The sequence below is a fragment of the Mauremys mutica genome, chromosome 6 (genome assembly GCF_020497125.1).
Source record: "Mauremys mutica isolate MM-2020 ecotype Southern chromosome 6, ASM2049712v1, whole genome shotgun sequence".
NCBI lineage: Eukaryota > Metazoa > Chordata > Testudines > Geoemydidae > Mauremys > Mauremys mutica.
In genome coordinates, this window is record NC_059077.1 from 122,638,976 (window position 1) to 122,651,793 (window position 12,818).

The window sequence follows — 12,818 nt, forward strand, 5'->3', positions numbered from 1 at the left end:
CCCACTTGCTCCTCTCAGCCTGCCCTCCGGCCGGGGGCTCCTCTCCACTCTCTGGCCCCATCCGCTGGCTTCTCTCTGCCCCCTGGCCGGACCCCAGTGCACTTCCGGCTCCAGGCAGTCTCTGCTTCCCACCACCTGTGGGGCCCTGCCTGTCTCCCCAGAGCTGAGCCGCCTGGGACTGGTGCAGAAGCCTGGCCAGTCTCGGTCAGTTTGGAGTGGGGGAGACACTGTGGGGGGCTTGGCTGGGCTGCTCCAGGCAAGTTGGTCCTGAGGGAGCCTGGCCAGGGCAGGCCCTGGCTTGGCTGATTGCGCCACTCCCAAGGGGCCAGAGCAATTCCCCGGCACTGCCGGCTCAGCCTGGCAACCACAGTCACCTCCCAGCAGGGCCGGGGAATGCGGCCAGGAGGCAGGGCGTGGGGGAGTGGGTCTCTGGAGGGCCTGGAGGGGGGTGTGCTGGGCTGTAAGGGGGCGGGGAAGATCTCTGTACGTTGGGGCACTAGGGAGTGGGGGTGCTATGTGGGGGCTCTGGGCAGGGAGACGGTGGGCAGTGGTGGGGGTGTGCGGGGCGCTGTGCATTTGTGGCCCAGTCTGGGTGGGGCGCTGGGCATAGCAGGTCGGGGGGGGGCCTCTGGCCACAGGAAATCGTGTGTGTGTGTGTGTGTGTGTGTGTGTGTGTGTTCTGGTGTTGGGTGAGGGGGCTGTGTGGGGCGGCACTGGCCCATCCCCGAGGGGAAGGGACATGGTGGCAGCGCAGGGCCGGGCAGGCCACTGTGCATCTGGCAACTGCCGGTTTGTAAATAGTGCCCTTGCACTGGGCTGGGCAGAGCGGGGCCGTCCCTGCCATGCCATGCTCCTGGCTGGCCCCTCACTCCAGGAACCGACCCCCCCCACCACCACGCCATGCTCCATTGCCCCCATGGGAGCCACAAATATGTTTGGCGCCAGGCCCACAAAAGGTTAATCCGACCCTGACGTGGTTCCTTTAGTCTTCCCTCACACACATGGTGTAGGCTGCTTTGTTTTAAGGACAAGCTGCATAAAGTTTAACACACAGTAGCCAATAGAAAGTATTAGAGAAGTCACACAAGACAAAACAGTTTACATCATGTCTGGCCCAGACACATCTCAGCCAGGGCGCCCATAATGAGATCCCATTGGAATGCCAATTGGATCGAGTTTCTAATGGAAATTTCAGTATCCCTGCTTCATTTATTAGTGGTATTGCAGTCATACATAGAAGCCTCAGTCATGAACCAGGCACTGTACAAACACAACAGAATAAATTCCACTGCTAAATGTCTTCTTAATATATGTAAGCTGAGAATCCCAATATCAAAACTATTACTTACGGCAAGAGTTTCTCTGTCCCTCATATTTGATTTTATGATCTTTGAAGAGAAGAAAATCCAGAGACTCAAGAGAGTCAAGATCAATATCATTGGTTTAATAAGTAACAAAGATTTGCTGGATAAAATATTTCCATTTGTCCATGTATCTTGCTCACACTCACCCTACAGACTTATTTACACTCTGACATCCAACGAGAGCTAGTCAAACATTTAAGTGACACCCTTAGGAGGGGCGATGAAACAGCCGCCCCCCTTAATAAATCAAGCTCTAACTTTACCTTAGTTTAAACCTAACAGCCCATCTCACAGCCTTCTCAATGGCCAACTAAAACTGGCACCGGCCTGAAGAGCGCCAGGCTGAAGCTGAACTAGGCATGACTGAGCGGACATTGGTAGGAAGAGGGGAGTGCTTTGATTAACTTGCTTTTGGTGACATTCCCCACTGGGGATAGCATTTGGCCTCAAATTAAGCTGGTCTACAGCCTCTGGATCTTTTTGATTCCTTGGTACCACTGTATGCAAACAGGGGCGGCTCTAGAAATTCCGCCGCCCCAAGCAGGGCAGCGCACCACGCCGCTTGCACCGCCCTTCCCCGGTCCCGCGGCCAGGGCAGAAGTGCCTGCGGATGGTCCCGTGGTCCCGCGGCTCTGGTGGAGCATCCGCAGGCATGCCTGCGGGAGCTCCGTCCGAGCCGCGGGACCAGCGCACCCACCGCAGTCATGCCTGCGGGAGCTCAAGCGGAGCCGCGGGAAGAGGGGACCCTCCGCAGTCATGCCTGCGGCAGGTCCGCTCGTCCTGGGGCTCCGGTGGACCTCCCGCAGGCATGACTGCAGAAGGTCCGCCGGAGCCAAATGCCGCCCTGCCAGGACAATGCCGCCCCACGCGCCTGCTTGGCGCGCTGGGGTCTGGAGCCGGCCCTGTATGCAAATAGTCATGGCAACAAAAAATTAAAAATTTCCCTTTCTAACTGGCTGAAAGATTTGGCTCCATCTGGCAGAGACCTAGCTGAAGCAACCATGCAGTCATGACATCCAGGCTTGCATAGTTCAACTCCCATAAAAATGATACCGCACAACCTGAAATGCTCCATCTGCTCCAAAGCATGGTGGTCCTCCTGTTTAGCAAGAGGCCATTGTGAGCATGTCACTCTGGTTCTCCACTCTCTGTAGTGGCTCCCCATTTAATATAGGTTCCAATTCAAGATCTGCCCTATCCATATTACATCCATTGTCATTAACAAGGCATTTTTCTGCAGAAAAGGACCTAGGGGTTACAGTGGACGAGAAGCTGGATATGAGTCAACAGTGTGCCCTTGTTGCCAAGAAGGCTAATGGCATTTTGGGCTGTACAAGTAAGGGCATTGCCAGCAGATCGAGGGATGTGATCATTCCCCTCTATTCAGCACTGGTGAGGCCTCATTTGGAGTACTGTGTCCAGTTTTGGGCCCCACACTACAAGAAGGATGTGGATAAATTGGAAAGAGTCCAGCGGAGGCAACAAAAACGATTAGGGAGCTAGAGCACATGACTTATGAGGAGCGGCTGAGGGAACTGGGATTGTTTAGTCTGCAGAAGAGAAGAATGAGGGAGGATTTGATAGCTGCTTTCAACTACCTGAAAGGGGGTTCCAAAGAGGATGGATCTAGACTGTTCTCAGTGGTACCTGATGACAGAACAAGGAGTAATGGTCTCAAGTTGCAGTGGGGGAGGTTTAGGTTGGATATTAGGAAAAACTTTTTCACTCAGAGAGTTGTGAAACACTGGACTGGGTTCCCTAGGGAGGTGGTCAAATCTCCTTCCTTAGAGATTTTTAAGGTCAGGCTTGACAAAGCCCTGGCTGGGATGATTTAGTTGGGAATTGGTCCTGCTTTGAGCAGGGGGTTGGACTAGATGACCTCCCGAGGTCCCTTCCAACCCTAATATTCTATGATTCTATGATCTGCACACATGGCAATGATGATGTGAGTCCTAGCGTAGACAGGGCTCAGGCACCTTTCCGATGTTATAAAGCCTGCTCTACACTACTGGCTTAGTAATAGTGCAGCTAGACTGTTGCTATAGAAGAAAAACAGCATCCCTGATTTCGTAAGAGACGAAGATCCACAAGCCTATCGACATGCAGATTACACAGCTCTACACAGGAGTCATTTCTGTCTCAGCCAGCAGCAGAACAGTCTGTGTTTCCTACAAAGAGAGTTGGCCCAATCTGCCACTCACTTTCAGTGACAAATGGCTGGTGTAGTTGGGATCCAATTTGCTAGGGAATCCAGGCTCTTATCTGATCAGAATCAAACCTCCAGTTGTTTTTAGGATCACTTATCTCTAGTCTTAGTAGAGGAAAAAAAAAAGACAGTGGCCAGTAAACATAGGGGTCTTGTCACCATGTTATGCCAAGCCTTTTATATTCAAGCTAAACAGATTCACTGACAGATTGAACGTTCACTGAAGTCTGTTTCCCCTCAGATCTTCTACGAGCACAGGAATAATAAGATATGCACCTTGTTAGCCAGGGATTAGACCTGAGCAGTGTATATTTAATTAGAATCTAAAGAGCTTATTTCAGTGTTAGAGAGGTCTACCAGAAAGAGAAAAACCAACATAACCATTTCAGGAAGACGGATACGTCTGTGCCATCCAGGGAAAAGTGAGGGTGTTCTTAAATATTCTAAAAACATAGCTCTGTTTGCATGTAAGATAAAGGGGAAAATTGACCTGCAGATTTAGTATGGGTCATTTAATCTGTTTGCTTAAGACCTGTCCTCCCACGGACTCACCTTCAACATTATTAAGGAATAACTTTCCTAATGACATTCACTCTTCAAAAGTGCCCTCAACCCCTGGCCATCCCAGGGGCAGCATTGCAGAGCATTAGATCTCCTTGTTTGGGGAGCACACCAGAAGGAGGAACATTTTTCAAACAGACAGTATTCCTGGGATAACATATCCCAAGATCTGGGAATCTAAAAGGTTCACCATGAGTATCAAGGAAGATGATGTGGAGAAGTTTCTCGATGGTAACCCTGCTTTTGCCAAGCAATACTTTGATAAGAAACTGAGACCAGAGCCACTGAGCAGCAGTCAGACATCAGAGGAGAGCGAGATACTTTTTGAATTGATCCAAGACATGCAGGAAAGTATTAACATGGAGAAGGTTGTTTTCAAGACTCTAAGAAGAATCAGCGGTCTCATCCATGCAGACCGCTGCAGCCTTTTTATGTACAGGCAAAGGAATGGCACACCAGAGCTAGCTACCAGGCTTTTCAATATCGAGAAAGACAGCACACTGGACGAATGCTTGGTGGCACCAGATTGTGAAATTGTCTATCCTTTGGACATGGGCATCGTGGGGCATGTTGCTCAAACCAAGAGAACTATGAACATCAAGGATGTCAATGAGGTAGGTTTTCCATTGGTTTGCTCTGTTAATGGAAGATTCATAAGAACTAGACCTTCTATCAGGGTTTGTAGAGTTAAGGAAAATGATGAACAGGCATAAGAGAAATCAGTGCAGTAGAAGTTTCATTTACTGTACCAACGGTATGGCTGGAAACCAAAGACATGGTTGGGATGGTCACCTTTTAAAAAAAAAAACTTTCCAATGTATTGTGTGAAATATTTCACGGGTATAAATGAATAATTGAATGGTCAGACTGTTAGTGTGCTCTGAGAACAATGCCTTGTGTCACGTTTTATATTGGCTCAAAATGGAAAACTCATCTAGTAAAAAAAAAAAGTCATTTTAGAGCAGTAACTCAGACACTTGCTACAGTCTAACCCTGCGCTGACGACACCCGGAGGCACTGCACAGAAACTGCAAGCCCTTAGAGAGAGTCCAGAAATATTTTACCACCCCAGGAATTTTTTCTGGCTCAAGTTTCTTCCATCCAGTGTAGGCTACTGCTCTTCAGAGATATTTTTGTGAGCCAAGGATTTGAGCCATCCTTAGCACTGATATGTGAACTCTCATCAGAAGCAGTGAGATATAAATTTTGCTCACACATCTCACTATTCTTAAGGGACCTGTAGCCAAGGAGTTTTATTTTTATAGCCTTATATATTCATATATGAGCATTATATACCCTAGTTGAAGCATCTGAATCCAAACTGAAGCAGGCTAATCTGAGTTATAATCCATGTGACCCAAATATGATAGCTGGGATTACTTCATATATAGTTCTCTCATAACAACTCAGCCATCTGTCTATCCATTCAGCCAAAGCGCATCACTCTGATATCCAAATGCCTTAGCAAAGTTTCCCTGTCTTACAGGGTAGCATGTTAAGTGCTGGGGTGGGGGAGGGGCTTTGTAACCATTCACTGCACTAAGAGCAAATCAGAGGAAAGTAATATTTTAACAGTCACATTTGCCATCATTCTCTATTCTGCGTTTCAGAGCAGGGAGCCCTCTGAGAAACCGCCATCTCTGGCAAGTTTCACCTTAACTATTGTCATTCCTTGTACCCAATGTGTGCACTCATGGTAGGTCCTGGTCATGGAGGGTGAAGAGCATCATGTGGAAGGCCAGCGTAGGGGTTGATGCTTGGGGGTAATATGTTTGTGTAGGTCACTGCTGCTTACAATGCAGACTGCAGCCTATTGAAACAATTTGGGCTTCAAGGCTCCTGCTTTCAGTCCTAACTACAGTGCATTGCTGAGAGAGCCACCAGGTCAGCTGAAGGAAGTAGACACAACAGGCAGAAATGCCATTTATCTACCTGGTAGCACAGGGAAGGCTGGGAGGACTCAAGAAAGTTGTCTAGATCAGTATTTCTCATGCTTTTTGATACCAGGGACTGGCTTGTTGCCTTCCTGAACTGTTTCTGGGAGATCTCAGGGACTGGCGCCGGTCCACAGACCGGTTGTTGAGAAACACTGGTCTAGATGACTGGGGAACACAGCTCCAGCAAAAGATGCTATCTCACTGGCTAGCTCTTCATAACGTTTTTTCACCTTTTCTCTCCCCTCCCCCCACCCCCACATCCCTTCGTGCCAGCATCCTTTCTTTGTCCAGAAGACAGTTTTATTTTAGACCAGTGATACCCAGACCTCAGTGGTTCAGGAGCCAAAATTAGCGATCCCCAAGAGAGCCACAGTAGTGTGAATTAATTGTTTCATTTACTATGGTACTATATATTCAAATGTAAACAGTATGACAGGGGAAATATTGTTTTTATATATGTACTTATTCTCATAGCAAAATGACTGACCAAGTATTATTATTTTATCAACTACAATTGGTTAACAATATTGAAAAAGCCTCCTGATTGGTTAATAACTTAGATTGGTTAATACTTAAATCACACGGTGGCTTAATATCACGTGCTGCAAAGAGCCGCAGGCGACACATGAAAGAGCCACTTGTGGCTCGCGAGCCTCTGGCTGAGTATCCCTGCCTTAGACGCTGGGAGACAGTAACATGAATATAGGGTATTCCTGGGCAGTGCTGCTGGAGCAGTGCCAAGGGGACTTAGGGCTGCCCTGCCCTCGAGGGGCAGCTGGGGATTCTCCTCCAGTAGAATCCCTGGGTGGTGCAGAGCCAGCTCTGTGCTATCCACTCCCAGCACACATGCCCCAGCCACCATGTTCCAGAGGTGGAACTGGGTGTGGCCTTTATGGGGCTTGGCAGAGCACTCTGGTGATCCTGGGCTGTCTGAATAGCTCCTTTTCTTGGCACACAATCTGGCCCCATATTTATGAGCAGGGGCGGCTCTAGGATTTGCGGCGCCCCAAGCAGGGCGGCACGCCGCGGGGGGCGCTCTGGCGGTCGTGGGTCCCGCGGCTCCGGTGGACCTCCCACAGACGTGGCTGTGGAGGGTCCGCTGGTCCCGCGGCTCCGGTGGACCTCCCGCAGGCATGTTTGCGGGAGGTCCACCGGAGCCCGCGGGACCAGCGGACCCTCCGCAGGCATGCCTGTGGGAGGTCCACCGGAGCCACCTGCTGCCCTCCCCCCCTCCCGCGGGACGCTTGGCGCGCTGGGGTCTGCAGCCGGCCCTGTTTATGAGAGCCCAGCACGATGCTGCTTCATCCTAACACACAATTCTCTGCTCCCCAGAGTATAGTAACTAAGTTACTGCTGAGTTATAAACACAGGAGCACTTCTCCATCTTCAGCAGCTTGGCTTTTCCAGCCAGCACACTGGCAGTGGAGTGAAGGCTCAGCTCACTCCCCACCCTGGCCACAGGCACCCAGGGAAGGGGGCATAGCACTCCCTAACCCTTCTGCTCCTGGGAGCAAGTCGACCACACCGACACGTAAAGGGGTTCTCACAGGGAGGTTGTCCAAATGACAAAGGAGATCACAGACCCGCACCTGGGAGCTGTGGGTACTCAGCAGCTTGGGGGGTGGGGTGGGGTGGGGTGGGTCAGGTGGCAGGAGACTAAAACTGGAGTCAAAATGAACCTACCACGATTGCAACTTATGAGTCTTTCTGGAGAGAATTTCCTGGTCCTTAGTCTTTTAGATAGGGAACACTGCTAAAATCTCTCAAATATGTGAGGTCTTTCCAAAACAAGTTACATGAGAACTGTAGGAAAATAAACATTGGAGTTTAATAAACTCTGAATGCATGTTCAACCACCTCTATTCTTGTTAACGTGACGCTATTCCCTATGCCTCAAAATATACTTTAGACCAAGCTTCCTTTAGGTGGCTTCACCGAGGAGATTTTCTGACTTTAAGACTGCACACATTTTGGACTATGCTTTGTTTTTCATTTTTCCCTCGTTTAAACAGTGCACTCAGTTCAGCAGATTTGTTGATGAACTCACCCAATACACTACAAGGAACATCCTTGCAACTCCCATCATGAATGGAAAAGATCTAGTTGCCGTGATCATGGCCATTAATAAGCTGAATGGCCCATTCTTCACCAGCTCCGATGAAAGTGTAAGTGTCCAAAAGATCCAGTGTAGGTCAGTTTCTATCGTGCATGTATCTTTCTTAGGGTGACCAGATAGCAAGTATGAAAAATCAGGACTGCAATAGGCACCTATATAAGAAAAATCCCCAAATATCGGGACTGTCCCTATAAAATCAGGACATCTGGTCACCCTAATATTACTATGCATAATATATAGGCTCATCTAGACTAGGGTTGTTTGCAATAGCATAGCTACACTGGTGCCAATTCCCTTACTGTAGACCAGTGGTTTTCAAGCTGTGGTCTGTGGACCCCTGGGAGCCCACAGACTATGTTTAGGGGTCTGTGGAAGGTGACTGTGACAATAAAGTTTCAGATCCCAGAAAAGGCATTCTGTTTTTCTGATCAATCAAAAGCATGTGTATAGCCCCACCTACAGGTCTAAACCTGTAAGTGTTGTCATTACCTCAGAAACCCACAGTTTAGCACGCTTTCTCACGCATGCATCCGACAAAGTGGGCATTCACTCACGAAAGCTCATGCTCCAATACGTCTGTTAGTCTATAAGGTGCCACAGGACTCTTTGCTGCTTTTACAGATCCAGACTAACACGGCTACCCCTCTGATACTTTCTCACACTGTGTCGAATGCTGTGCCAAGCACATGCAACATTTATAACTGAATTCTGTTCAGTCACTTTTCGGTCTAAAACTTCTATAGTAGGGATCCACGGACCACCGGTTGAATGTCCAAAGGGGTCCACACCCTCCATTCAAAATTTGTTTGGGGTCTGCAAATGAAACAAGTTTGACAACCACTGCTGTCGACACTGCTATGTTGTAAAATGGGCTTACATGGGTGCAGCTTACCTCAATAAATTACCAGGGCAAGTCACACTGGTAACAAGCCTCCCCTTATATCAGCACAAAGCAAAGTATTGACACGGGTTGGTTGGTGTGAGTTTGAGCGACAGACTAACGTAGTTGCAGTGGTGCTATGAAATCCAGTACCCCCAGGGCCACTGTTTGATTCAACTCAACACTGACTGTTTTCCATTTCAGTTTTTCCTGAAGTATCTGAATTTTGCGTCCTTAAACCTGAAAATTTATCATTTGAGTTATCTTCACAATTGTGAGACTCGAAGAGGCCAGGTAAGATAAAGAGGCAGATCCCAGTAACTGTTTCATTGTCTAGGTTCAGAGCTATTTCTCCTGTACCATCAGCCGGGCCGGATATCTCATTGACTGGAAAAATAGGGATAAAGGCCCCAGCCTAGCCACCCTCTCAGATTCACTAAGCTCCACATGGGTACAAGCGTCTGAGTGCACAGCTGAGGGCAGAATTAGGGATTCGTTTTTCTGAGTGGTAGAACCATTTGTCCATTCTAGTAGTAATTCTTATTGATGAGATTACTCAGTATTAGCATTACTTGCTCTCTAATTCAGCTGAACAAAAATGTTATTTACACATAATTACTAAGAAACTGAAGTATTTAGTAATGCTAAGTTATCCAGTTAATGATTAACTAATATGCATTAATATTGGAGGTTTAGCTGTAGCAGTGGGGGTTGATAGGAGCTAGGGTGACCAGACAACAAGTGTGAAAAATCGGGACAGAGGTGGGGGGTAATAGCAGCCTATATAAGAAAAAGTCCCAAATATCGGGACTGTTCCTATAAAATCGGGACATCTGGTCACCCTAATAGGAGCAGGGGAGCAAGAACAGAGAAGGGCGGAGGGGAATATATCCTAGTATAGTCCCTTTGAAAACCTGCAACTGAACCCAGGAATCATGAGTCTCTACACTCCTCTACTGTCAGCAAATAGCTGTGCTACTGTAGGCAAAGTCATCCCCACCTCAAGACTGGGTGAGTCATTCTCCTTCCCCTCCACCCTTCTGAGGTTTACAGAGGAAAGAAAGACAGGCTACTACTGCTACTAGTTATGCCATTAAGGCAAGTCATAGACGTCTGTGCTATGAATCTGAAGGTCCAAACTCTGCTGATGACCCAAGTTGGGTATGGTTCTACCTGATGGAACTTGGGTTTTGGTTTTTGAGTAAGAGTTATTTTTGGGATGCAACTTCCTAGCCTAAAAGAACTTTAAGGTTGCAAAATCTTCAAGTTTGAAAATGCTAGAATTAACATTGCCTGTGCAACCCTAATTTGGCCTCCTTGTGCATATGCCAAATTACGGGTTGTGCAGGCAACATTAATTCTAGCATTCCCCCCCTTCTAATTGAAAACTTTGCAACGTTTAATGTTAGTTTAATATATAGTTTGGGGGATGTAATAAATATTTTACTTACAGAACAGACAATTGCCACTGCTAAGTGAATTTTAAAACAGTAGGTAATTTCTTTAATTTCAGACTATTCAATTTTGCATTACGCAGCTCGAACGTGGGATTTTACAAAATGCTGAATGTTGGCTTAACGCTGCTCTCAATGAAGTCAATGAAAAAAGTCGCACCCTACTAACCGAGCTGGAACAAGCAGAGTTAGCAGACTCTAAAATACTGTACTGTTGCATTTCTAGGAATCTGCGATATCTAAATATTATTCACATACTGTCTCACATATAGTTAGCTTTCCAGAAGGAGCGGTCTACAGATTTTGGTTTTATTCTTCAGGTGCTGTTGTGGTCAGCTAATAAGGTATTTGAGGAGCTGACGGACATCGAAAGGCAGTTCCACAAAGCTTTTTACACAGTGAGAGCATATTTGAACTGTGATAGATATTCAGTGGGCCTTCTGGATAGGACCAAACAGAAGGTAAGCATTCATGTGTATGGCAAGATAACACAGGGTCTTTAGGTTGCTTGCTAAATGTGAATTGGGCAATTTCTGGCATTAACTTCTGTCCTAACAGTGTATGAAATTCCAGGGTGCAGTCCAGACCAGTGCGGGGCAGTATCACTCCTGCCCTGCAACCTGGGGCACCTCACAAATACTTTGTTGTTGTAGCTTCCAGCATGGGCGGCTCACAGACAGCCTGTCAGCATGCTGGTCACACCCCGAGTGTCTGTGTGTAACCACAGCCCTGGTCCAGAAGCTCTGACCCCAGCAGCCTGTCAGCACACACCAGCCAGCCTCTGGCTTCCACCAGCCTTGGTTCTTACTTGCAGGGCGACCCCAACACAGTCCTGGATTTTCCCTCAAAACCCGTGTTTAGCGCTGTCCAGCCCTCTCCTGGACAGCTCAGCTATAGGTCTTGTTTTTAACATAAGTTTTGGTTTAATTTAGAGAGCATCGTAGAGGTGCATGGCAAATTATAATACTGGTAGTAGAACCCTGCCTGTTTCTATATCCTACCAAGGGTACACGTATTTATATGTATTAAAATTAAAAGTTTTGGGGTTTTTTTTTAAAACAGGAATTTTTTGACTTGTGGCCAGTTCTAATGGGTGAAGTTCCATCTTATTCCGGGCCCCGGACTCCAGATGGCAGAGTAAGTGGATGACCTAGTATCCTCCCCATCCCACAACTGTTTATTCTCACCACAAGCTTGAACCAGGATTTTTTTCTTTGTAGGAAATAGTCTTTTACAAAGTTGTCGATTATATCCTACATGGAAAGGAAGATATTAAAGTTATCCCGTGAGTAAGCAAAGCTTTAGTACCACGTCTAGAGCTATTTCCATTGCCTCTGTGTGGCACAGACTGATAGGATATGTATCTGAAAATGAAGGTCTCCCATGAGCTAATGAACAGCTGAAGGAACAATGGAACATGGAATTGTTGGTTGCTTCTATTCATCAGGAATTCAGATTAGAATGTAACAAGCAGGCCACTGTAACACTGTGGTAGCACCCACTCACAGGTAAAGTCACCACTTCTGTAGATACACAAGTCCACCTTTCCATTCCTAGCCCCTTCTGCCCAGTCCTTCATCACCAGCTGTCCAATCCTCCCATTCAAACGTCCTCTTTCCTGCCTTTCTTATTCACTGCCTGGTCCTCTGTCCACCCTGTCGCATAGGTTCCGCCTCAAAGCCAACTTTCACGCCTCTTCCTCCCATGCCCTACATCCAGGCACAGTAATTCCTGTTGCTTTGACATGTCTAGAAACCACCCTCTATTCTTGCCATGAGATCTTTCATGTCGGCCTTTGTCATCTCTTGACTTGATGCCTGTAACAGCCTCCTGCTTTAGCTTGCCCTGTGAACTTTCCTCACCCTCCAAATTATTGCTGCCGAGAAGTTTGAACCAGGTCAATCCCTTCCCTGAACCCATCACTAGCATCCCCTGGCCACCCACTTCAAATTCAATGTTTGTTTTCCCTCTCATAATTCCCGTAGAGCTGCCCTCATTGACTGCACGCCACCCTTTGAGATGCCTGCCTGTCATAGGTCTCACCCCCACTTAGAGCTGTTGGGTTCCAATATGGGGACCTGCATGAATCTGTTTATGACACTGCCCGTGTACCATGCTGCCTGCCTTATCAGCCCTTGGTCACCTCCTTCCACTTTGGTCTCTGCCCTCCTCCATGCAGTCCCCTACACATGGCTTGTCCCCACACTCTCAGTTCTTCAAGATAGCTGCCTCTCCTTGTGCAAATCCCACCTTAGTGAAATGCTAGTGCACCAGTGTGCAACAGGGAGTACGTCACCTAG

General features: G+C 47.6%; 2 protein-coding genes across 2 annotated transcripts in view; one reads left to right on the plus strand and one right to left on the minus strand.

Annotated features, from left to right (window-relative positions):
• The window catches only part of LOC123373351 (purpurin), a 78,179-nt gene that overhangs the window by 45,579 nt on the left and 19,782 nt on the right, over nt 1-12,818 (minus strand). The gene's annotated exons all lie outside the window — the stretch shown is intronic.
• The window catches only part of PDE6B (phosphodiesterase 6B), a 44,363-nt gene continuing 35,867 nt past the window's right edge, over nt 4,323-12,818 (plus strand). The window contains exons 1-6 of the mRNA XM_045022344.1: nt 4,323-4,745; nt 8,081-8,233; nt 9,269-9,358; nt 10,839-10,979; nt 11,581-11,655; nt 11,739-11,803. Coding sequence (XP_044878279.1) covers nt 4,323-4,745; nt 8,081-8,233; nt 9,269-9,358; nt 10,839-10,979; nt 11,581-11,655; nt 11,739-11,803 — 947 coding nt within the window. The remainder of the gene's footprint in view (nt 4,746-8,080; nt 8,234-9,268; nt 9,359-10,838; nt 10,980-11,580; nt 11,656-11,738; nt 11,804-12,818) is intronic.